General features: G+C 38.9%; 1 protein-coding gene across 2 annotated transcripts; it reads right to left on the bottom strand.

Annotated features, from left to right (window-relative positions):
- Window positions 1-120: 120 nt before the first annotated feature.
- Window positions 121-27,351, bottom strand: dhx15 (DEAH (Asp-Glu-Ala-His) box helicase 15). Of its 2 annotated transcripts, none has more exons than XM_027169267.2 (14): window positions 27,125-27,351; window positions 24,816-25,179; window positions 23,272-23,465; window positions 22,034-22,193; window positions 20,565-20,783; window positions 16,678-16,845; window positions 8,659-8,745; window positions 8,286-8,435; window positions 6,935-7,043; window positions 4,161-4,352; window positions 3,154-3,276; window positions 2,654-2,844; window positions 1,541-1,710; window positions 121-672 (listed from the first exon to the last, which is right to left on the bottom strand). In XM_027169267.2, the coding sequence occupies exons 1-14, from the start codon at window positions 27,130-27,132 to the stop codon at window positions 555-557; spliced, it is 2,253 nt and encodes a 750-aa protein (XP_027025068.1). In that variant the 5' UTR covers window positions 27,133-27,351; the 3' UTR covers window positions 121-554. The 2 variants fall into 2 exon arrangements, with proteins under 2 accessions (XP_027025068.1, XP_027025066.1); XM_027169265.2 differs by lacking the exon at window positions 27,125-27,351 and adding an exon at window positions 26,938-27,106.
- Window positions 27,352-27,777: the final 426 nt, after the last annotated feature.

The following is a 27,777-nucleotide window of genomic DNA, read 5'->3' as shown; positions in this document are numbered from 1 at the left end:
TGTAATAAGACCCGTGTCTAATTATATTAACCATTCTAACACATTCTTTGTAGGTTGAATGCTAATCTTACTTAAACAAAACAACAAACAGAACAACCAAAGTATACTCTGAATCAGATGGGTGATCAACAGCTGATATCAATATTTTTATTGAATTCAAAGTTTTCCTTAACAGAATAAACAAGAACTTGTCTACTCAGTTACATTTCAGTAAAAGTTTGCAACGTCTATAAGGAATGTCAACATTCACATGAATGATCATGCATAAAAATGGTCGATGTCTGTATCTGTTGAGCATTCACTCCCAATTAAACCGATCATTGAACACTGTGTAATATCACAAGTGGCCAAAGAGATGGAAGCAAAGAAGAAAATATCCTTATAAAAATAATTTTAACAACAAACTGAAACAAAGGGGTAGGGGAGGAAAAACAAAACAAAAAGACAATCTAAATGTTGACATGATGACAATGTACAACTTTCAGAGCTGAAAGAATCCGCATGAACAGCTGCGGGTTTAAATTTCATATTGTCCTTTATGCCGTCCAGGGCGTTTAGTATTGAGTGTATTCCTTAGTTTGGAGTTTAGCGATGATGCGCTCCAACTGCCGCTTGGCTTCACACTGAGGGAAGTTGCTCATCTCGTAGTACTGTGGAGCGAATTTGATCAGCCTGGAAAAAAAAATTCTATTTGTTAGAGTGGTGAAGTAATAATTATAGTCAGTTTTTCCATCATACACACAATTTCTGCTTGTCTCTCAGCTAAGAAAATGTTCCTATGCTGTATTATCCATTTCATCTTGAAGCTGAACCATACTGTTCAATCAGAGCCACCAATCTTACCATATATTCACATGAGCAAACGGCAAAGAGACAGGTGACCATTCATTTTCTAGGTATATGCTTGACATGGAGCTGAGAGTTCAGCAACAACAGCAAGTGATAAAGCCTAAGAGTAACAAGTGTAGTTCAAACTCCATGTAAATTAGGCCTAATGTGGGACAAAATCTAACCAACTGGCTCAAATGGTTCCTCAGACCAATTCTACTGAGCGTGTAGTCTGACAGGATTTTTTTAATTGTCACACCTTAATTCGTTACTACAATTAGTTAATACTCCCTACCTGATGCACAAAGATAAAGCATCTTGTTCATATAATACATCTTAGGTTTTAAACTAAATGACAGAAAAAGAAAATAGGATTGTTGGCGTCTTAGTAGTGTATGTAGTTACATAGTACAGATAATGTGATTTAACCTGCTAAAGAAACTAGCACAAAGCATACAATTTGACAAAAGTGACAAAAAAATTGATGTAGGTTACACATTTTGGCTACTTGCATCTCTCATTAATACTGAGATTAAAAAAAAACCCCACCACACTGGACAGTGCACACCCACTAACAACAGAATGAGGAACTTCGAGAGGTATTACTAGTGTACCACATCCATTACTTTCTCCATTGTAGGCATAAATAGACAAACAGCAAAGAAAGTGCACCCCACACACACGAAACGAACAGCAGAGATTTTTAGCTTACCACTCAGGCTTGATGTCTGTACAGGTGCGGATGTAGTTCTTGGTGGTCAGCACAAACTCGTTGTACAGCACCCACTCAGGCTTATGGTCCAGCACGGTGGACGGATGCAGCTGGACCACCTGGTTGTCCTTCACTGTCAAATAGTGCCCTGTACGCTCCAGGTGGGCAACCTGATAACACAACAGCAGCAAATTAACAAATAAATCTCATGCTCACATGTATGCACACGCATAAATGCTCCCCTCTCTCTCCCTCTCTTTCTCCTTCTCACACACAAGCCAATTAAACAGTCAGCAAAGAATGTGCAGATTAAACAGGGTGATCTGTCTCAATAAAAATCCCAGGGCAAACAAAGACGTCGGCGACAGAACGCCCTGTAATTCATACACGAAGGCACAAGTTTGTCTTGCCAGTAAAGGTTAATGTTGACAAATATTTTGATATTAATGGAGTAATTTAACTAGTCAGGTCACTTGTTTCAGGCAGCCCTTCTGGAGACAGGCCCATTAAAAATGCCATTTATTTTCCTTCAGCAGGGTAAAAAACTGAATTGATTTCTGATTATATGCTTAAATGGTTACACTTTGAAAGAGAGCTATCCATTATAATGGCAGGCCTGAGTGACTACGCACTTGTAGCAGGTTTTTAACCTATTCCTTATTCAGTAAACTCTAACTTTCTGGTTCTACACAGAAACTGAACTTGAAATATAAAGAAAGTACAAAATCACAGTGCATTTTACAATCTCTACTTAATTTTGTGCTTACTAAAAAAGCTACGGAGTTGTTTCATGCAAGAGGACTTTTCTATAACAGTAACTCAGACATTAATTATTAAATGATTATTAATTATTAAACAATCTGTAGCGAGATCCACAACACACACATATATATATACATACATACACACACACACACATATATACATATACATACATACATACATACATACATACATATACATATATGTATATGTATGTGTGTGTATTCTGAATTCTATTTATTACTATTTCAAATAGTGACAAACAGAGGACTTTTTTGGGGAATTTAAAAGACAACCCAACATATAACCCAACACTACCCATTACACCTATAGCTGAACATTCTCACACACCTGCATGAAAAAGCCGGTGACCAGCGCACGGCGGATATTGATGTAGTAATCACGACTGGTGAACTCAGTGCTACGCCGTGGCAGGTTGAAACGGTCCATGATGCGCGAGAGCTGCTGCCGCACATTATCTGCCGACATCAGTGAACGGTAGTTCACAAAGTTATCATAGCACCATTGCACTGACTCGTGGTCTAAAGAGAAAAAAGACAACAATAATAATTATGTAGCTCATTCCAGTTACCTAGAGATCTGAACAGTCACTGCACCAATATTCAAAATGTCATGTCACAGTCCAGACACTGATGGATTTTGGAGATATAAAGCTCTTAGATGGAGAGCAGCAACTTATCCATCATATTTCACTAAAACTAAGAATTAAATGATGGGTCAGCTTAAGCATCTGAAAAATCTACAAAACAACTATTTTTACTGTTTAAGGTAACAGTTTATTCAAAAGTAAAAGGAAAAGAGCAGTTTTAACAGTCGTGTGTGGTACATACTCTGTTTGAAAGCGTGGTAAACATTGAGCAGTGTGAGGTGGTCTCCGTCGATGTGGGCAAACCTCATCTTGGCCTCGTCAGCCGCCTTCTTGGCCTCGGTGGGGCGCACAAAGCACTGTGGGACTAAACAAGGTTGGTATGGGCCCCAACATAGCCGCCCATAGGCATGAGTCACTCGTTCAAACAGGTCACAAGGCCTAGTTGAGAGGCTAGAGCATGGCACAGCCTATGCTACACGGAGGGGGAGGGAGAGAGAGCACACGCCACTTCTGTTTGCTTTAATGGGGGACGTTCCAGAGACTTTGGCTGCAGCAGATAAAGCACAGCTTCTTACAAACTTCTCCAGAACCATCCCAATCAGGGCAAGTTAGACTTTCACCAAAGAAGAGCGCAAACCGCTCAAACTTGGGCTTTCATTTCAGTATAATCAACAAGGATAAATCTAAATAAAAACTTGAATTACTTCAAGAAATGGTAACAATTTGGATCAAACGCTGAATTAATTTTAGACCCAAATAGGGACTGTTTATGCAAAATGCAAGAGGCATGTAGGATTTACCAACTAATGAAGCGCTCACCTAAAGCCTTTTTGTGTCTCATTTTCCCTGCTCTCCCCCACCCCTCCACTCAACACACCCTGAAATCATCTCATCAGGATCTGGAAACACTTACCATCTACATACTACAGCTGCACACTGAATCCACACATTATTTACAATGTTTTTCTTTCTCTGCATATATTAACCAAGGCCTGTTTAAAAGTTACCTTGCAAGTTAAATGAGTAAATTTCTAAGTTGGCCAAATACAATTAATTGATCATGATTTCAATAGATTTTATTCTTTGAGGAAGAGAAATATGAGAATCTCCTGCAATTAGACACATACAAAAAACATACAACGTAGCTCTTCTAGGTCTTTACCATAAAAGACACCACAATTTGTCCAAATGGGACAGGTGGACATGAATCTCCAACAAGTCAAACCGACACTGCTGTGTGTATATTACCTGATAGCATGGCGGTGATAGAGAGGATTTCATTGGAGCAATTGTATTCGCAGCTGGCAATGACCATCTTAGCCAACTGAGGGTCCAGAGGGAACTCTGCCATCATAGAGCCTAGCTCGGTCAGGTCTCCATCATCATTCAGTGCTGCCAGGTAGTTTAACAGCTCCAGAGCACGCATCAGAGTCTCAGGAGCTGAGAAGAGTTAAAGTCAAAAGAAAATGCCCTGAAATATCCTGTGGCTATTCAACGACAGAGTGAATAATTTTTTTTAAACTAACACACACCAATGCATAGCCATGTAATACCATTTTAAAATCTCAGAGTTAAAACAATTGCTTGCTAATGTTTACCAACATAATTATAACTGACCAATAAAAATGCTACAATTGCTAAGGCAGTTAACAGTTTAAAAACCAAAACTATGATAGACTAAAGTTATATCCTCATATTAGTCCAATAAATGATTTTTTCTTAAGTACCTTCTTGTCATAGACTAACCTTGTTAAACCACTACTGATTTAAAACTAGCCCTAAGCCTAATTTTCAATTTTATTTAGCTTAGGATTAACTTTTTAAAAAATTGATTCACTTTCTGTTCTGTTAAAAATGTCCTCTATAAATAAAGTCTGTCTTGACTTCATAAAATCTAACTTCTATATCTACTCTATTTTACTGCATTAACGCCAGTGAACTCTTACTTCACAATGACTTCTGAAGTGACTGAACTCGTGAGATTTAGACATTTATTTTATTTTAAGAGTCAAAAATATGCTACAAAAAAAAGAAGAGGAGATTACTTCTAATAAATGAAGTAATATACGACCAAAATGCCACACAGGTGCTTATCATACTAAGCCACTGCATGACTAGTAACACACCAAACTAAAGCATACGAGTGCGCACACACCTCAAAATTCAATTACTGACCTTTAGCTCTAGAGAAGCAGTGCCTAACAATGAGTTGCATGTTAAGTGAAAATTGGTGGGGTAAAAATAAGTGTCTACAGGCAGTAAGTCAGTCAGGAAAGATTTCTTTCTTAAAAGGTAGCTGTTGGATAGTTATTAAGACTTGGTATTGATCGCTTATACTGAACACACTTTCCCCACCATACACATGGTGAAAGTATAAACAATTATGTGCTGGCTCAATTCTATAAATCTACATTCATGGAAAAAGTATCCAAGGTGGAAATTATGGTATAGTGATTTTATATATAAAAGTAAAATAAAAATCTATGCACCATGTGCCTTCATCAGCAACAAACTACCAACTGCTCACCCAAAGAAAAAGCAAAGAGAGAGAGATTGCATATAAAGCAAGAGTAGGAGCTCTCAGCAAATATCACTGAGCAAACGATTCACTTTGGCATTATTTAACATTAGAAATTCCTGTTTCACCAATTTAGCAAAAGGAACCTTTATTCCAGTGGAAGAGGAAGATAGTGTTTATAGAGTGAAGAAAAAGAGGTGGTAGAATTCAAACATCAGGTCAATACGTTTTTTTGATACGATTTCAGGGGAAAAATATGACCGGCAATATTGTATTTTTATTACATTTACAAGCATGAATTTAGGTAGAAGAACAAAGAGGCAAGAAGGCAGGATAATGATCATCTAGCAATTTCATGGTCAAAAGGAATTCAGTTTCTAGAGCTGTGGGTCCAAATTTTGTCAGGGCAAAAAGAAAAAAAAAGAAAGAAAAAAAAAAACACGTGAATGGTTTAAACAGACACGGACATTAAATTGTAAAAGGAGCTTCTGGCTTGCTTCCAGCCTAAGGCAGACTGACTCACCAAGAACCCAGTGAGATTGATTCAACCTAGACAGAAATGTCCAGTCACCCCAATTTCATGTCTGATTATATCATGAAGAATTAAAAGCAGAGCTAGCAGCATAAAAGCTGTGCCAAGAGAAAATGTTCAATGCCTAGTCAGGAAAGTCAAATTCCCTCCGAAAAGTACAGCTATATCTGTGGATGTATATATAATCATAAAGTGATGTGATGCCCCACAATTCTCTTAGCAATCTCTCTCATAGTCCGGCTAGCATTAAAAGAATGCGATGCACTGAATAACACATTTAAAACATTAAGTATTCATGAAAATTTTTAAATACAAATTTCAAAGCTATACCTTTATTTAGGAATCGAGGTGTTTGGTGTTATTTTGGGAGAACGGTTGTTTTATGCATAAGCTGTACAATCCACATCACTACGGATAGTGCACAATATCAAAATGTGTATGATACAAAAACGATATATATAAACAAGCAACAATTCAATTAACTAACGTCAGTAAGATTCAATTCTGACCCCATTCAATATGATTCGGTTTAAGTCTTGTAATGATGCAAAAGGCTTTAGGGCAGAGGACTAGGTGCTTTAACTGTAATATGACAGTAAAATAGAGGGGGGGGGATGAGAGGCTGGTGAGCGAGCAACCGTTGATAACGTTATAACAGAAACTGACTTGTATTGTGAATGTATGTGAAGTATGCAAGTTATGCACAGAACTGTGCTTTTTGGGAGATTTTCACAGGTGAATGTACTATGCACCAACATTCAAAGAAATGTTTTTTAAATATATATATTTTCATATTTATAATTTCATATCTAGGAGTGGAAATAAAAAAAAAAAACAGTTCATATCTTAGACTGCTGAAGAGATTTTCAGATTCTAAATAAATGCCACCAATGCAAATAAAACCTGAAAGCATGCTTTCATTTCATAATAGCATTAATTTAAGACAGCAAGTGCATTCATTACTTTACGTACCTGGTGGATCCATGAAGTCAAAATGCACCAGGTCATCAATACCAAGTTTCTTCAGCTGTAACACTACAGAGCCCAGGTTGGATCGGAGAATCTCTGGGTATGTGTTATCCTTGTAGGAAAAGCAAGATTGCGAGAGAGGCAGAAAAAGACAGTAAAAAGAGAATGAATTAGTCAGGGTCTCCCATCAGGCACTAACACGTTCCCATGTGTCAAGAGAGCTGAGACTGCCGCGTTTGAGGAGCTATTTAACATGTTTTAAAATTCACTTTGTCGCCCCACGCGACAGGGAAGAATTACACTATTTAAAATGAAGACTGTGTTCACTTGGCCATTTGTCAGGACGTCTTATTTTCAGTACGGCTAGTTATCAATTTAGCGAGAGAAAAAGAAATGAAGCCATCTGGCAGGACTAAGGACTTGGTCAATGAGTAAGTAGTGATAATGACATGATGGTCATCCTTGCTGCATGTTCAGATTACTTCCAATCAAAATATGGTAAATGGTGACAAACAAACACTAGCAACAGCATAGTTTTATTTAGGTTCACCAAAATATCACTAGGGTAATGATGGCCCATTGGTTAACAATTCCTTGTTAGACATTATGTAATTACTACATTTAAATTATTCAGAAAATAAAAGTGCATTTTAATAAACAAGGCATTTTTATGAAATGGAAACACACAAGATTTGCCGCTTCATTAAGAAGCAATATTTGCAGCACAATTGAAGGTTTCAGTGTTTAGAATGTAAATGACCATGGACCACATTAAATGAGAAGTCTAATGCACGTTACATTATACAAAGCAGTGGTCCATGAAAGCAAAGCCCAGGGGTCAATAATTTATTCTTAAAGTGTTGGGAATCACAATCCACCTTCATCAATGTTTAAGTTATGTGAGCAGGTATTTGATTTGAATGAAAAGGAATCAAAACCCAACCTCAAAAACAAATCTGTGAAATGTTCATATATATACACACACACACACGTATATATATATATATACACACACACACATATATACACACACACACACACACACACACACACATATATATATATAAATTCACATATATATCATATATAAATTCATATATATATATATATATATATATATCATATATATTGCTCCGATGGTCTGTGGAATTTATTTTGCAGACAAAGAGGAACTTGGGTGTAAAAAGTGTGCAAACCCCGGAGATAAAGAAAGAACAAAAAGACCAAGCAGCTGTGATATGAACAGGAACAAAAATAATAGCTGCTAGGCTACTTTTCAGTTACATTTCATTATGAGCAATTGGATTAAAAATTATGGTAATATTTTTGCAAATGTAATATAAGCTTTATTTACCTGCATTTCAGTTTTGTACGCCTTCTCTGTGTAAAGGCGGAAGCATTTACCCGGTCGCGTACGCCCGGCTCTTCCTGCCCTCTGCTGAGCTGATGCTTTACTGATCGCCGTCACTAGCAGTGACTCTACCCTAATGCGTGGGTTATACACCTGTGCAAGGAGTGCAGAGACAACAAATTGAATGCGTGACAGAGACAGCAGCAGATTCCCAGTGCAATCCTTCAAACTGCACTAGACTATGACACACAGCAGAATATCTAACTAGCTTCTCCATCTCTACTGCCACGGAATTCATCAGGGGGATTTCTGAGGCAACAGAAACAAATGATGAGGTGACATTAAACAAGGACAATGAAAGTTGAGGGTGGCTAACCTTTTGCTTGGCAAAGCCAGGATCGATTACAAACACCACACCGTCAATGGTCAGCGACGTCTCTGCAATGTTTGTCGACACCACGACCTGTAGGAGCACAGTGCAGAACAAAGAGAACAAAAGCACTGAGAAAATCTGCTGAACGTTTCCTGGTATTTAGCATCAAATCTCAAACACTGGTATTAAAAAAAAAATAACTTTCCTTTGAGACAGATTCAAGAGTGTTCTACATTTATAAACTATTACTACCTTATTTAGCACAATAACATCTAAACCTAGAATACTTTTTTAATTTTGCAACCACAGAAATTAACAGAAAAATAATTCAGAAGTGCTTGCGTTTTTTTTCTAAATGAATACAGATTGGCTGCAGCTTTGGCCCAAGATACATCATGTGGTAAAGCCCGCTTCAAGTCACATGAATAGAGCCATCACAGAGAGTCACAGAGAGCATGCGTGTCTTCACTAGTAGGATATGAATCCTTTGCTTGTAATTTCACCAATGCAAGTTTTTGAACGCAACAATCAAGAAAAGGCTCATTGAAACCCTGTTTGATATACTAAGTCTTGAATATTGGCTAATACAGTGTCAGCTTTTTTACAACTTTACAAAACACACTGGAAGAAAAAAAAAATCTAACATTAGATGAAATCACAAATGTACACCAACAACTAAGAGTGTACCACTTTTTATCCCCATCAACGTTTCAAATGCTGTTTATTCATGACACCAAACAGTTAACACCATCTAACACCATATTCTTCTCAGTCATTGTAAAAGCATGCTGGTGTGTTGTGATGACCACCCATAACCTGTCTAGAGTCATTACTGCCCCTGTTTTGGGAAGGAAAACATGTCTGGACACAGCTTGGTGCTCACTGAAGCTGCCCAACTCTGGCATTTTTTAATGATTCATGCCAGATCAGGCTGCTGGTTTATACGTCTGGGTTTATGGGTACGCACAGAGCACAACTTTTTGATAATCCCACATTTGGTCCCATCATATGAGAGTGGAATGCATTTCAAATCACACTCGTACGGTTTCACAACTGATCTGACAAGAGTGCTTTCTCCACTCAAGCTTTCGGTTTTTCAGGGTGGCTTCTGTAATAAAACGTCTGTTATAATAAAACTCTTGCATCCAGACGGCTATAACTTCAACAGCTCGAGTGAGATTCTATAGGGTTTCCATTCCTTTATTTCACGTGATAAATTATCATGAATAAAAGAATGAACTTCTATACAGAAAACCACATATTGTGGCATCTGTAAAAATAAAACGTAAAGCTTTATAACAGCTGTAGTTGTCGTTATAAAAACTGATTTAATCAGTCCGCAGAATCAAACACTACTTTTTATTAACGTACTCCCAGGAATGACAATGTAGACAATACAGACTAAAAAAAACAACATTTTCAATGAATTCTAAACCGTAAATTGATAACGCCATCCTTAAAAATATTCTTGTTTGCCGTAACCTGACCAACTCTGTCAATTTAGGACCGACTCAATTTATTTATTTATTTTGCTTGAAGTCCGACCGAGTTGCCGGTTGTAAATTTGCGTTAAGACCGACCTTTTTTTTTTTTACTCTTCAAACAACTAATAAAAAAAGCAATACAATAATATTATCGGGTTCGGGCACGATAATTCATCTAAAAAATTCATTAAAATAGCACGACACCACTTTAACTTGGAATTTAACACAGTTCTGGAAAACCTGTGTCCAGCATCAAAATAAGGTTTGCAATGATGCGCCCGAAGGCACGGGTTGAAGACCCAGTCAGTGAAGTTGCGATGTGCTAATTTGTTTAAAGTCATACCTACGTAATCACCATCATCAAAATTGTACTTTTTTATATTAAAACTTGAAAGAAAAAAGAGACCTACCTACCAACCTTTTTTTTTTTTTTTTTTAAACTGTTACTTATTTTTAAGGATGGCCTAACAGTTTTCCTAGTTAAGCTGCTTTACAGAAGGTTACAGTGCAAATTGTTTTGGATTCTGTTTATTAAGGCTATGTTAGATTTTCACTTATTTTCAGAAACATGATGGGCACTCCATTATTATTTAAGATTTTGCCTTTTTTTCTTGATGCATTCCTATGCATTCCATTCTGGTACATGAACACTGCCCCCTGGTGTAGACACTCATATGTTCATAAACAATGGCAGTCATTGGTGAAAGCCTTCAGAAGATGCCCTGGCCTACTTGCTATTACCCAGTATTTCTACCAGGCCTCACTCATGTTCATTCAATCAAGCACTTGGTTTAAGAGTACATGTGGCCCCTGCATGCAATATAGAACCATACCGGGCTGGAGACTGCTGGCATCTTTATTATGGCGAGACAACAAAGCATCTGTTCACGAGGAGAAAGAAAGCTCCGAGAAGAGGCTGGCAGTAGCAGGGATTTGAGATATAAATTGCTTCAGAGAAGCCTGGCACATTGGACAAACAAAGTAACACAGAGGTAGATGATTCATGCACACTGAGGTGTTCACAGCATGCACATCACAATGTGGTGCAAAACAGAAAAGGCCAAATTAAAATCTGTCACACTGACAAACAGGAGGAAGGCTCCTAAACTTCACAAAGTTAGAACCCTAATTAAATGAAAATATAAAAATATTCTTTAAGACGACGAAGGTGGTGTTTTGAGGCCAAAAGGCAAAACCTAATTCAAAGCTAAAACAGCTTCAGCTTTCGAAAAAGGAAAAATAACTCAACCTGGAAACGGCAAAACGGAGCTTACAAACAGGTTGGAAAGCTCTGGGGATTCGTTGTCAGCTTTACACTCAGCATCTCGCAGGAATAAAGGCAGCTGCAACGTTTATTTCCTTCTCAAATTTAATAGAGAGCAAACAAATACACTGAAAAGAGCAAATAAGGGGGCAGGAAAGGTGAACAAGGAAGTGAAAGACGATCCCCCCACTTTTAGATGGCTTTATTTTACTGAAGTAGGTCTGTCCATGACAGCCGAATAAGGACAGAGAAATCAAATGAGTCACATCGCCCTGTGGGTCTCTCCATCAGCACTGATACAAATGTTTGGAGCAGAAAGAAGTGTGTACGAGGGGAAGAGAGAAAGAGAGTAGCATCTCCTCACACGCTCTTGTGTATTGCTAGTAGATGTTCCCGTTCCATAACAGCACTGATGCATTTTAGGCTGCACTGGATTAGTCATGCAGAACTTGCTCATGCTGGAGAACCGCTATTGTAAGCTCCTCTTCCCAAAAAACAGTGCAGATCTGACAATGGCTGAATTAATGATCTGGCCAAACAACTAACAATGTATGCAATAATATTAATTACTTGCAATTAACAATCGGGCCAAAGAAATTTTCATAAAGAGGATTGGGTGACTGGAGGGAGGAGCGATGACCACAACCATCAACGCATGCTCAGAACCGTCTAATGAAGCGTTTCCATAGATTGACAGAAAAAGGCTTCTTATATCTTAAAATATTCTAGAGAGGGAGACATGGATATTATATAAAAGGTGGGTGCATCTGCATAAATTGGATATCAAAGGCAACTGAATTATTACGCACACTGATTCACAGTCCTTGACCCATAGGGTGTAGAGAAATTGCATCTTCATGGATTCAATGATCCACATACAATAGGTCTGGAACAAATGCGGCTGAGGCTGAACGCATAAGGCCAAGAAGTGTGATATCTTACTTGAGTGGCTTCAATCTAAATGTTCCAAAATTCTCCAGATCAATTCCTCTGCCCTATCCAACCCTCCATCAATCTTTTAAAAAAAGTATGATAAAACAAATGACTTTAGCAACCTTTTGTATCTTTTCAACCCACAGGCAGGATTCCAAAAGGTTATGAAAACTGGAACACAGAGCAAAAACTAAAAACTGTACCTAATTATAATGGAGAGAAAAAAAACAAAATAATATAATTTATATATGTACAATTTCTGTAAGATCCCTTGGATTACTATGACTATATTACTGAAATTACAGCCTACTCTCATCAGGTTTGTGGTCCATCACAATTGTGCTTGTTGAACATTAGGCTCATGAGGTTACTTGTTAAACACCATCATGCTATCATGTCCACTAACAACCTACGATTGACGACAATATCACCTGTGGCTCTGAGAGGACAAAAGGAGGGGACGTGTCCATACATACCTAATGGTACATCATTCTGACAGACAAAAGGAAACTTGAATGTGGTTATGATCAAGACTGTAAACAAATGCAAGACATTATTTGTTGTAACTAAGCTCACTATAAAAGTTAAGTACATTTATAGAAACTGTACGTGCATGTGCCATGTTGAACTGAATAATGAAGATGCCCTGACACTGTTTCATTTTTATATTTAAAACCTAGTTCAATTTTGCAAGTAAAGACATTCAGGACTACCTGTCAGGCAGCATGGACAGGAAAAGACACATCAGAGAAAGATGTTTTGTAGACAGACAGCAGGCTTTAATGTTACATATTGGCGACAAAATAAGCTGGGGGGGGAAACATACAATGTTCTGTGCTATTTTTACCTTAGAGCTGCAGAGACCACACTTCCCAACAGACATTTAAATTGTTCAACTTGGTGGCTATCATGATAGTTGAAATCCATTAATGAATTCCCAATTCTATCGTCAATCTTCCCAAACCTCCTGAACATCCCATTCCAGATTTTGTTCCCACTTTTCAGCTATAACAGATATTACTCTTCTTAGAGGATATCCACTAGATTTTTGAGTGTGTTGAGGATTTGCTCCACGATCATTAAGAAAGTTGGGCAAGAAAGCCTGGTATGCAGTTAGAGTTCTAATTTATCCCAAAGGTGTTTAGAGGGTTTGAGGTCAGGGCTTCTTCCACACAGACCTAGGTAGTCTTTATGAAGAAGTTCTCTTTATGCACCATGGTGTTGGAACATGCTTGAGCTCCTTAGATCCAATAAATGGAAATTAATATAAAGCAGAGACAGACATCCTATACAATAGTGTTAATTTCGTCAGACGAGACGAAATATGTTTGTCAAAAAAAAAAACCTTTTTTCATGACTAAGACGAGACGATGACAAGACTGCAGCACTGTCCAAAAACACTGACTAAGACTAAATTAACATGCATTATTGTTGACAAAAAAAGACGAGACGAAAATGCTTTGTATAAAATAAAAACTAAGATTTTCATTTTCTCTTCATTTTCGTCTACAATTGTCTCTGCTTTTCATCAGCTGTTACGCCTTTAAAATATTCAGAACGAGTTTGCGGCTTCGCGCTCGCTATTGCTCAAGTTACAGGTCTCATACGCCTGTGTCTCCAACACGAAACTGCTGAACAATTGTATTGCTTCTGCTAAAGAAAATAGTGCGCTCTGTCTCTAAGGGTAGAATCCTGTGTGTCCATGGCAACACTCTGTTTTTCATGGCAAAGGTGTGTTATTGTTAACAGTGGTCTGTTATCAAGAAATAAAATAGTGTGCGTGTAGAAAGCAGTCGTCCACACGCCGCTCACAAAAATAAATAAATAAATAAAAAATCCCGAGCGCAAATCCACCATCTAGGCAGCTTTTTGTGTTAAATGATATTTCCTGTCGCTGCGCAGGCGCTTTTATTGTACACGACAGCTTATGTCCCAATGACCGGTCTTTGCATTACGATTAAAAGCAGTATCAAAGTTTTATAGCCTTGATATTGTTTCTTATTCAAAAGTGATGACAGAAAAAACTCAGGGGCGTGGGTAGAGGTTTCAGGTTGGGGTGCTGTCACAATCACATCATAATCAAAATTATAATTAGGCATAAAAGCAAATGTATATGTAAGGGAATCAAGTTTAACAATTACATGTAATATTGCTCCAAATATAATCGATAATCGTGTGTGCAATACCATGTATAACGTGCATAAGTTACTTCTACATTTCATTAATCAGCATTAATGTTATTTTAAAAAAAAGACTCAATTTTAGTCTAGTTTTAGTCAAAATTGTAAAGACTTTTAGTCGACCAAAACTTGACTAACAAAAAAAGATATGTGAATGACTAAATGACCAAAACTAACAAGTACATTTGGCACAAGACTAAATTAAAAATAGGTGACAAAATTAACACTACTATACAGCCATGTGCTTACAATGTTGTGGCAACAGTTTTGGGGAGGAACCACATAAGGATGTGATGGACAGGTGGGCACATACTTTTACCCACATAGTTACCAACATAGCACATGTATCAATTCAATGCCAATGACTGAACGCTTCCATCTTACGAAGTAAAGAACGATCTGCCGGTTCTGATCTGTATGTCCAAAAACTGAACTAAGAAGAGTTTATCATCAGTAATATCATTAGGGTGTCATACTGGGATGTTACTTCTGGGTTATTAGCCAGTAAGAGAGGCAGAGACACAATCTAATTCAAGCCATCCTTCACTGACATCACCAGGGAAGGTGCCATACTGACAAATTAAACTCAATTTAAAATTGGGAACGCGTTCCTCACATTGGGCCGAACAGCTTGGCTACAAGAAGGAAAAAGTGAAATGTGGAGTTTAAAAAAAAACTTTAAAAATAAATAAACAAAAACAAAATGCATGTACTGGCACTCATGTCTCTGTCCTTTTATTCCACAATTTCACTTCAACCAATGACATTTCCACAATCCCCTGCATATAATCCTCCTGGTGCTGATCTGTACAAATTTAGACTGCTTTAAAAAGGAATTGCACACCAGGCCCATAAAAATCTGTTGCATTTGGAACAGAACTGTTCACTAGGCTCCTTCACAGGTGCTCTACAGACAACAACCACACACCGTCTCCAACTATCACCAAAGGGGGCTGATTTGCATTGTGGGCAACGTATGCCAGAGGGTCTGACAAGATGACATTTTAACAAGGTAATTTGAGCTCATCTCTATGCAACCGGGGACAGACGAGGTAGGATGCAGCAAAATAATACCTGAATGCCACAAGGCTAGTCAGACACCTTCAAGAAATCACCAGGGCGTGGGTGGAACTGCTGTCATCTCAAAGTCTCAGTCTGGGTTTATGGGCCAAGGAAGGGACCGTTTATGACTGAGCCAATTTACAACACTGCTGGCACCCCTGTTCTGCCAAACGCTTCATCAACAAGCGCCCTTCCCCTTTCTTTTCCCATATTCCAGTCAAGATAGAGTGGCTTTGCATCCCAGGAGGGCCACTGCAGTGATACGATTGCCGGTGTATCCATGTTGCTGTTTCATGTCAACATATCTTTGAACAGCCTAGGCAAACACCGGGTAATGTTTGAACTTTTAACGCAGTCAGAACCTTGGCTTACGGGCAATCAAACTATCGCAAAACTCTGCACCTCTGTAAACATGGACATGGCTGGGAAAGATGAAAAGATCACATGAAACAAAGAAGAGCAATTGAGGGAGAGAGAGAGAGAGAGAGAGAGAGAGAGAGAGAGAGAGAGAGAGAGAGAGAGAGAGAGGGGTGCCGAGGTACCAGAGTGAGTCAGTGTACACATCCAAAGGAAGGTGTGGAGAACAGAATTGAAGGCATGGCTACAGATACAGCTGGGGCAAAGTGGTATGAATTAAAGCAAACAAGCGGTTCAATTAGATTCAATAAAATCAATATGTAGTGGAGTTACAAGAAGTAATAAAAAATGGAAAGAGCAGTAAATTACAAACAAACTGAAAGAGTAAAAGGTATGTACTGGACATTTTTTCCAGAAGTAGAGGAGGGGGAGTCTGGGTTGGATATGTGCCAAAGCAACATGATGGAGGTCATTTTGTAAGGGGTGAAACCTATTGACGGCAAGATCCAGGGGCTAAGACTGCATGAGTAATGCTCAGCTATTTTAGAGAGGAGAATCACATGCTGACAAAAACAACATATGCTGTGAGTCAATGCTGCACCAAAGCTTGGGGCAAGGACGGGACTTTAACGATGTCCTAGCACCACTCAGTGTTCTGAGAGTTTCTTATGTGCCAACCAACCATTTCCATCCTTTCCATCTCACACTTATTCATAATAAGTTACTAATAAGAAAAACTTACCTTTCTACCAATGGCTCCGCTAGGCTTCCGAGGTGGTGGAGGCTCGAAGATCCTCTGCTGCTGCTGTGGTGGTAGGGTGGAGTACAGGGGGATGATTTTGATGTCACCCACTTCAGGGCCCAGGTCGTCGATTTCCCGTTTGATCCGCTTGCAGGCTTCGTCAATTTCCTGAAAGTTAGAAGAGGATGCAACGTTAGTAGTAAATACAGTAACAATAAGTTAGTTCCAAAGCAACAAAAACCTGCCTTTAGCAACAAAATAGAATTATGTATTCATTTTTAAGCTTTTTGATGCCCCAGTAGCACGAGCCAGCAGCTGATTTTTGTTGAGCTTTTTTAAACTCCTATTGACCTCCATTTTCCCACTGAAAATCACATTAACTTGTCCTGGAACAGATTCCAGAGGCACACCACACAAACTGTGGTGGGGTTTCAGTGCTTTAGATCAAGCATACTTTGCAAGCCAGTTGTGACATGGCTGAGAAAATTAAACCTGGAGAGCATGCTGCTTGGATGAACTTCCTGTGGTTTTGCTGTCTAAAGCAATAGTCGCACGGACACGGACACACACACAGGATTCATTATTCCAGATGGTAATGTAGTAAGGGTAATGTGAAATGAGAATGCCGCACTGGTGCATAAACAGAAGCGAGTCACAAAGGATTGGTTAAGTGAGGGCAAACATTGCAGAAATAGTAGGCTCACACACAAAAGGGGATTTGAGGAGCCGGCAAAATCTGACAGCTAATGCTAAGATTTACAAACACCACTGAGGTAATCAACTGTGAAATGGTTCTAAGACCTAATATGCATTTTTATGGACTAAACAAGTGAATGGACAATAAGCTGCCTGTAACACACACTTTCTGTTGAGTAACCAACAATATTAACCAGTTGTATTCAAGCACATTAACACTATAATCATTTGAAATCAATTCCTCACATGCATTAGTAGTCAAAGGGTCTAGTGGGGTCAAGAATTAGTTTACACATAAAATAAAGATCACCCCGTATAAGGCTCTCGGATGAGGATGGGAAAAACTACTGCCTATACACTTGCACCATCCTGAGGCTAAAGCGTGCATTGCAAGCAACTCTGGCAATTAAGAATTGACCATGTACCGGATCTGCTGCCAAACACAGTAGGATTTCTTCTAACACACACACGGAGCAAATTAATAAAGCTGCAGCTAATCTATATTTTCCAAGACTGATCAAAGAGACTGATTGCAATGTCTGAGGAGGGCCCACAGATTCATTTCTACCACAGAGTAAAGAGCTGCAAATTATTATTCAGCCCATGTTGGCTCTAGCATTAGTGTTATACCGAATATACGAGCACAGCTTTGGGGCCATGTGGTAGTCCTAGCACACACAGATTACTCCCAGGGGTACAATGTGTGTGTGTAAATAGTGTTGGTGGCCATGTGCCTTTTAATCAAAGGCTTTCCATGGCAGCTCGGGACAGGATAAATGTGAATTGATTGATCAAATTAGCCAAAGTATTAATAGACCATTAGATCTGGGGATGCAGCAGCTGTCAGAAGGACTGGCACCAAGGGAGATGTACAGGAGGCTGTGCCCGACAAGAGCGACTGCACCTGGGACACAGCACCAACACCAGCTCACTGACTCTACTACTCTGTATAAACATTCTTGAAACTCTCTTTTTAAATCGGGCCAGTGGAGATGCAAATTAGCTGGAGCAGATGCGAACTGGCTTGGGACTAATTCAAGCCACCGCAGTTAGACAAATAACAGATTTTCGTCTGTATAAGCTTGTTTAACACTTTGAAAATAACAAGTATCCATTTCTACATGGGGTTCTAATCAAAATATGTGAGAGGATGTCGGTCACAATGCCACGGTCAATTTAAAGATCAGATAACATTTCATCAATGCTGCTACTGCAAAAATATAGTTTTTGATATGTTCCTACATTCATATATTTTTTGAAGAATGAAGTTAGGGTTAGAAAAACATTCAATGAGTTATAAACTCAAAAATGGACAGATCAACTTTCAAAATAAATAAACAAATATTTGCTACTCGTGTAAATTTGTGATAACCAACAACTCTCTTATTCATTTACCCAAGTCCAGGTAAAGTATTTCATTTCAGAATGATGTTGTGGGGTAATAGATCCTGCCACCCACTCAGACTGTCCTCTTATGGATGTTCTCAGCTTCTCAATAGGATTGAGGTCTGGGGATGATGGATGCCATGGCATGATTTTTGTCTTCATTTTTGATCATTTAGGAACGCCACATATAAGGCAGAGGTTGTTTTGGCACCTTCAGGGACCCTATACCATCTCACTTCCCAATATTCCACCCTTGATGATGCAGTCTAGTACGCAGTCTAGAGGGTACAGAGCTGCCATTCAGCAACTCCATCCATCTGGCACAGCATTCATCAGTGAATATAACTGTCTGAATTTTAGTCTGTGTGTGTTTCAGAGTCCACTGCAAGCATTTGTCTGTGAGCTTTGGTTAGGAGTGAATGAAATGCAACTTTATGCACAGCTGCCGTACTCTAAAGCTGCTGGTGTCCAAAGTCCCCAAAAGTTCACAGACTGAAGATCCTTCATCTGAGCTCTGAACCATTCAAATCTATTTCAGTTTTATGAGCTCTATGCAGTTTTTGCACAATATCAGTTGTTTTCATGCCTTTTGAAAGACACTGCACAGTTTAACTGAGAACTGATTTATTTAATAGTTTATTTAATAATTAATAATTTAATCTTTAAGCAGGATCCCGTTTAATGAAGATCACTGAGCAATATAACTAAACCTGCCAGGAGACTTAAATGAATTCGCAAAAGGAAATGAGAAATAAAACCAATACTTTTTGCTGCATTCCAACACCTACTTCTACTAAAACTATGCATCATGCAAAAAAGGACAAAATTTTGAGTGTGTAGGAAGAGTACTTTTCTAAAATGCTGTGATGCAGTCACAAAAGTCCTCCAGGACTTTAGAAAATATCAGCTGAAAAAGTTCAGATCCACACTTTCAAAATCAAGCCTAAAAGTTTTGACTGAAATGGCATGAACTGACAGAAAGGTCAGGAATAAATATAAACAATGCCCAAAGGGGGGGAAGGGCTGATTCTCTGAACTAAAAGAATGAAAATCGTCATTTGTCCAAATACTTACGGACTACACTGTGTATGAAAAGCACAGACAACTGCAGCAGGACACTGCTGACCCATCATCTGTGACCATATTTATCATTCTGGCCTGGCATCTAACTCCCCATTCCAGTTGGGCGAGCATCAGTTGCAAGAAAGGAAAAATAACAAATGGCTTAATTTCAGGCCTGAATTTAGGTCACACACTGCCATCACACACACAGGCTCTTTACCCAAGCACTAAGGCCAGCTGTGTCCATGCCCCATATCAACCTCAGCACGGATCCCAGCACTGTGCTGATGGGATAGGTGTGTTTTTGCAAACTTAATGCAGATATTTTTTTAATCCTCATTTAAAAAGCATTGTCTATACACACGTCCATCACATCCATTTCTATTAAATATGTTAATTTTTAACTTAGAGGTTTATACAGGCTTATGAGTAGAGCACTTGACTTTACATGCACAGACAAACAAAAACAAAATGTAGCTTTTTTGCTGTGTGAATCACAAGGTTGAAACGCCCCTGGACGATGCATATCCCGCACTTTATTAGCTGAAGTTTCAGTCTGTGAATTCACTGACTCACTGATCGTGCGGAGTGTGCAAGCTGCACAGTGCGAGAGGCGACCATTTATTGAACTCATTACGCATCGCTTCTAGCACCTGTTTTCCTCCATACACCAGCTGGGCAGTTTCAAAAAGCAAGCACACCACCCAATCGAATGCATTGTCTCCAGACTGAAATGGCCTTACCTCCTGTCCTGTGAGGAAAAGTAGCACATCTCCCTCGTCTTCCTCACACATATGGATCTGAATGACTGTTCTGATGGCCGCCTCCAGGTAGTCGCGTTCGGGCTCTGGTGTGTAGAAGATCTCCACGGGATGTGTTCTGCCAGGGATGGTGAGCAAGGGGCAGCTGTCAAAGTACACCTGGAACTTTCCTGCATCCAAGGTGGCACTCATGACAATAACCTGAGGCAAAAAGAACAGAAAATTATTAACAGTCCATTGGTTTGCTGGTGGGGTACAGATGCATTTACAAAAAATGCATAAAAAAAATCTGCAGTCCATTAAAATAATACAACTTGAAGGACATGAAGGATGAGGTTTACAAACAACCAACAGTTTCTTAGCTGTAATTTTTTTTGGCCATGTGGGCAAGGTCCAATCTACCCTGAAGGCCTTTTTATCTAAAACTTAACTCCCCTTTCACATACAACACTGCCAGGGCCAGGTCCACCTCAGTACCTTTCTGCACCATGAGACATCATAATTGCTCTTAACCGAGGAACATTTAACTTCAAATTTATAAGAGAAGTTGAGAACCACAGTTCATTTGGCATCACCTAGACCTCATTTAACACTTCCTGAACAAATGTAGAAGCTTTGATTTGATCCTGACAACAAGCAGTCATTACCCATCTGCTTTATGAGAACTACGTTTGGCACATTGGGTTCATAAAAGGCGACATGCTTCTGCTCCCTCAGGGTTGATTGCCTTAAAATGGGGTGACCAAAGGGCAGTACAAGCTCTGCTGATAAATCGGACTGGCCTTTCGTATTTGAGAGTAATAGCAGCATTAGTCTGAGAACAAACAGCCACACATATGTCAGGCTTTCAGCAGTAGAGGAACTTCATTAGTGAGTGCCAGCCAAAGTTAAGAGATAATTTAAACAGAGCACAGAAGCAGAAAAGTGGGGAGATAGGGTGGTGGTGGGGATTTGGGGGGTGCGTGCGCACGTGGTTATGCCCACAAGACTGTCACTACTGGAAGATTTTTGGGAACAAGCTTAGTTTGCACACAATTAAAAGAAAACCTAATTTTTCATGCATCACTAAAAGAAATGGGCCGATTAGCTTTTGAATATATAAGTTTCAGAGAGTAATGATGAGAATTCCTTTTAACATAAGTTGTGCTGCTCTCCTGTGGAGTGGAACATCAGGGGAATCAAATAGCGCTCAGTTGGTCAAAGCAGCTACCAAGGAAATGACTTCTGATGAGGTGCAGGGTTCAGGTGACAATATTGTATTACAGCATCTCATTCACAACAGACACTAAGCAGAGTGGTGCCGAAAAACATCTGCTTATCTATTTTTCCCAGCTTAAACTGGAACTAAAATGGAGATGGATTGCACAAGCAGACAAACAAAACAATGACAGAATTACTCGCATGCGAATGCATGCACGCAAGCACCGACACATGCTTGCACACACTCCCACCTTTAGATCTGCTCTCTGGCGAACAACTTCTTTAAGAACACCCATAAGAATATCTGTGGCCAGTGTGCGCTCATGAGCCTCGTCCAGTATGATAACGCCATATCGCTCGAGCAGTGGGTCGTTCATGGCTTCTCGGAGTAACATACCGTCAGTCATGTACCTATTAAATAATAATAAATTAAAAAAAAGCAATAAATGTTTGAATTATGAAAAGGCAAAACACCCAAAATAAATTATGTATCATGATATCACCATCTACATGAATGTGCAGCACTTACACTAGTGCGCAGTACTGTAACTATAACCATGGGATTGTTTCAATAAATAAATACTCAAATCAGTGTTACCAGTCAATAAAAATTTATAAATAAATAATAAAATAGTGTGCTGGTATTGCAAAGCAACCGGAGATAAACAAGCTGGTCCTTTCACCATCAATAGCTGGCTGAGAACAGCACATGATTTTAAGTACAACAAGGATTTTCTTGGCTTATGAGGCATTTCAATTCCAAAGGGCTCTCATCTTGGCATTGTTTTCTGTACTGGAGCCAAAACTGAAGTGAGAATTGTGGCTTGTTATTTGTTATGCGCATAAGAAAGCATGAAAAATACGAATAGAGCGGTTTAAAATTACATCACTGAGAAGACTGAGTAAGATGGAAAACATACAAGACTGCACAAGTCTAGCTTATACTTTGGCTCTTAATTGTATGTTTTGGTTTGCAGAGAAGGTTTTTAATGGGTAAGCATTGTGCACAGTGGCACACTAACAGACCCCAAAATTCTAACACCTTGACATGTGGAGCCCTGGTACATTGAGTGAGTCCTGCTTTCAGAAGAAAAAAAATTTACCATGACAGAGAAATATAATAATAGATCATAGAGAATGTTATGTTCATGCTGAAACAACAACAAAAAAATACTAGCCCATTTTCTGCAAATTCTAAAGAGTTATGTCAGTGTTATGCCTCTTATCATGGGTATCCACACATAAAACCCTGATATGCTCCAAAACATACAGTTGCAGAAATATACCAGAGCATAAAAAATGTCTTTGCACGGTTATATCTGACTATATACATGAGTTTAAGAGAGAAAGGTTTTATACAGGCCTCAGAATGAAGACCAAGAATACCAGTACAAGTCACAAATACACAGGGGACATATTCTACATGTCCTCTAATAAGCTGCCAAATTTTCATTACTTTCCTCTTCAGGCTTTTCATTTATGGACTCACTTGAGGATGGTTTTCGCCGAGCTGCAGTCCTCGAATCTGATAGAGTAGCCAACTTCCTGTCCCAGCATGACATCCATCTCATCTGCCACTCGTTGAGCCACACTCATGGCTGCCACTCTGCGAGGCTGTGTACAGGCTACACCTCGTTTAGGCCCCGGCAGAGCACGCACCATATCTACACACCACTGAGGGATCTACAGGGACAACACACACCGTATACACATGCACAATGACTAAAGCTTACTCACACCAATAACATCTATTCAGAGTTATCAAGTAAAACAAAAATATTGCAGAGCATCACAGGGAAGAACTGAGAAAAGGAATACAATAAACATTGATCAAATCAATGATTGAAGTAGAAGTCATAAGATCATTTATGAAGTTACTGTTAATATTAGGCTGTGACTAACATCACTGAGAGAAGTTGGCTACTTTTACGTAGGCAATAGCACAAATGACGTAGCTAAAGCAATTTCAATACTAAACATAGAAAACAGCTTATTACTGTGGTGCTTTTTCTTTTTTTAGAAACTTGCTGCAGGGTGCTAATCACTTTCTCTGGGAATGCAGGTCTTCACTTGACAGCTCTCTGACTCATCAAAGCAGCTGTTTGTCATTTGCTTTAACATCACAGCTTTCTGAATCGTTCATTCAGGGGAAGAACATTTGCATCCAAAGGTATACTATTGCCAAAAAGCGTATGGAGATGTACATAGATAATTTAGTCATCCACATGTAGCTTTCTCCTTCAACCAACCAGCACAAGGCATATGGTTGTCTACGGCAGAGAAAGAGGATGCAGTTATATATTTAAGCAATACTGGATCATACTGCTTGAGTCCACAGGCAAGTCAAACAACATGACAGAGTGTGAGATTGCTTTAAAACGATAGTCTAACTGCCATTAAAACAAATGCCTAATTGATATTTTAGACAAAATAAGACCAAATATTTGTTTTTGCACCACTGAAAAAAACAGCTCTGACAGACTGACTGAAAGCCAGTAGTAAGTGTAGTAACAGCTTCAATTTAACAAACTATTGATAGAACTGGAAATGTAGAAGTGCATTTATACTAAGCCACAAACTCCGAAAGGTGCTTTTCCAATCAAATTGGTCCGGATCTGCCAAGACCCTGAGAAGTGGTTAATGAATGAATGAGCTGGCTCTGCATTGACATCAAATGCTTCACTAATGCATCAGACACATCATCTGATGCACAACTTCACTAGCCTAGACAACATATTTTACATATTCACACCTGACTCAATATGGGATCAACTAGTTTTATGCAGTTCTACTCAGCAACCACATGTCAATCAGATACAAACATTTCATAGCAATTAGCAGAACTTTCCAGGAATCCATGTGCATTTACATTATTTGCTTGTTTTACTATACTTAGTTCTAAAATAAATTCCCTTATGCTTAGGAGTTTGACATATTGGCTTATCATTATTACTTAGTTCAATAAATATTAATAATTAAATCTAAATATTACTAAAATTAATTTGCTGTACTTTAGATGTTATTGTAACACACCTGTGTGGTCTTTCCGGAGCCGGTCTCTCCCACCAGCACGAAGCTTTGATGGCGTGTAAGAATCTCATGGAAGCGCTCTTTATACTCCCAGACAGGAAGCTGCAGACGCTTCTTGAGGATCTCGTAATAGCGTGGTGTGTGGGGTAGGTTGGTGAAGGGGTTGATCTGCTGATGGATGGCTGCCTGTTTCAGAGGAAGCATCCCTCCCCCAGACACTACGCTCGCATTCAGGGCAGAGTTGGGAGCTTTGCTTTCCCTGTCTCGTTCCCGGTCTCTGTCCCGCTCCCTATCTCTGTCCCGATCTCTATCACGATCCCGGTCCCGGTCCTTTGGCCTTTCATCTCGATCTCTGTCGCGGTCTTTTCTGCAGGTGATTGAATGACAATTTGCAATTCAAAAAGTAAGCTCTAAAATAGTTATACTATTTAATAATTACAAAAAAATTCCACTGAATTTCAATCAGCAATGACATGCAACAGAATTGTGTGCTTCACCACAATCACAAAGCATTTGAATTCATCATCTAACCAAAAGTATTCAGAAGCATTTGCTGAAAACATAACTAAATAATCTGCATTATTTTAACTGTTCAACTGAAACTGCTCCTGAAACAGACTAAGTTTGCTTACTCTATAGTGAATTAGCCTGAATAATGATCTGAAAAATTATATACAAAGCATAGTAATGTTTCATTTGCTCTATTACTCTTAGAACACTGACTGCCTTGTAGTATATACAGAACGGTCAGCTTAGATGTGCATTGTACAGGCTAGCACATTTTGTTCTGCAGATTTGTCAGATATTATTTAGGTTTTGAATCATTCCCGAAATTCATCATAGCAATGATGGTAGTGTGTGTGATGCTGGTAAAAGTGTTGCTGGGATTCTTAAAACCTCAATTTCACTGCCATAAAAGTGATTCTGTTGTTAGAAACAGACAGTGATTTTAATTAAGACACATCATGAACGAAGAAAATAAGAAAGTTACAAGTTGATGGACACAAGAAGAAAGCAGACAAACTGTTCACAGTAACAAAAGGCCTACAATCAAACAATAACAAAATATAGTTGTCATACCGGTGTAAAATAAACAGACGAAAGTATTAAATGTTATATGATTATATATGATATATGATGATATTTTCCCCGTTAATGTTCACCACCAAGAACACGAACACACAATACTGGGAATTGTAAATGGATAATAACAAATATTGTGCACCTCTGGCGCCTCGAGCAACTTGTCAACCTTCTGAACTACAGCGAATCTCCTTCACTGTCGCAGTTACTAGCAAAGTAGCTACTTAGCTTTAGCACGCTAATACTTGGTTGGCGAAACCCAATACTTCTTGGTGTTGCCTCGTATAATAAATAAACAAATAAACAATCAATCAGACAATTAAAAAAGAAAGAAAACTTTTGCTATGTACCTGAAAATGGTATAATATTGGTTACTACCCGTTTAGCAGAATACCGGGTGGCGGTTTGCATGCACACATCAGCTAGGTCAATGTTATCACTCACCTTATGCAGTTTCATTAAATAATGTTGACAAAACGAATAGCTGTCGTATTGACTGTAAAGCTAACAAAAAACTACATTCATAAGACGTCATTAAAGCTTCCTAGAGTTTCCAATGAAGTGAAAAATAAAAGCAGACAGTAAAGTAACAGCCGAGTTAGCATTAGCCTACTAGTTAGCTGTTAGCATTACTAGCTCGCATCATGTCTAAATCCTAAACGTCCCGTTCACTCTACATAAACTAACACCACTACGTCGAGTAATATCGACTTGCCTAAGCAGTGGATCGTGCATTAAAATAAGGCACCAATTTATGTTTAAATTCAGCTTGCTAACAACAGTGCTAGTCGGGGGCAAAGACCCACGTGTTCTGGAGACATTAAGCCAGCGATACGAAACAATATTAACCGGTTATAGTCGTTTTTATAATATTTACAACCCGAAAACTTTCGAAAGCTGTATAAACTGGAGTGAAATTCGGGTGTGATTAGACTCCGAGCCACCTACACTGACTAGCCTGAAACAAAGAGGCTGCGCGGCCTGAAAACCGTTTAACCGGACAACATTTAAACTCAACACCACAGTAAACCGTTAAACCTACCCGTCTGATGACCTCTTTTTACTCGACGAATAATCATCGCCTAAATCCAAACGATGTCGTTTAGACATTTTGTACAACAAACGTTAACAACTTATAAAAGAAAAAGAGATCGTGGTCGATTATTCCAAACAAACCCCTTCAGTGCTCAGCACTGGAAAAAGACAAGATGGCGACCGGAAGCACTTACCTCATCATTCTTAACTCTGAGGCTGAGATAGACGGAAATATTAGAGAGGAGGAGATAAACAAAGGTGGATAAAACAGTCCGGTGCCAACAATAACTATTGCTGAAAATGTTGCACGAGTTTATTCGCCGATAGAGAGCTTTGTTGTGTTAAGAGCGTAAGTTAAGGCAGCCCTGTTCCTTGTACCGGGAGAGGATGTTGTACCTTTAGCGCCAAATTCCCGCTGCAGTTTCCACATTAACCGCTAGGAGCAGTGGTGAGTGCAGAGTGGTGAATAGTGAAAAAAGATTTCAGTGGACTTCAGAAGTTTTATAAGCTTTATGTGGTTCTGGAAGTTCTGTTTATATATATCAGATTTCCTCTATGAAAAAAAAACTAAAGGAAGAAAAGCACTGTGTCGATATTACACTGTTATTGTGCTGCTGTGGTTTATTTTACAGTTTTATGCAAAATCTAATTAGAATAACTAAAATAATGGGTGTCTGTGTCTGAAGTTAGATAACGTGTTTCTTCTACTTTCTCCATTACCACCATTTATCACACACAAATCAAATATACAGCATATATACAACCTAAACCAATATATATATGTGTGTTTAATGGAATCTTTCTGATAGTGACGTAAAGTAACGAGTGCTCTAAACCACGCCTTCTC

The sequence above is a fragment of the Tachysurus fulvidraco genome, chromosome 1 (assembly GCF_022655615.1).
Source record: "Tachysurus fulvidraco isolate hzauxx_2018 chromosome 1, HZAU_PFXX_2.0, whole genome shotgun sequence".
In the NCBI taxonomy this organism is placed as follows: domain Eukaryota; kingdom Metazoa; phylum Chordata; class Actinopteri; order Siluriformes; family Bagridae; genus Tachysurus; species Tachysurus fulvidraco.
Note: the sequence above shows the minus strand (reverse complement) of the source record. Positions and strands in the feature narration are given on the sequence as shown.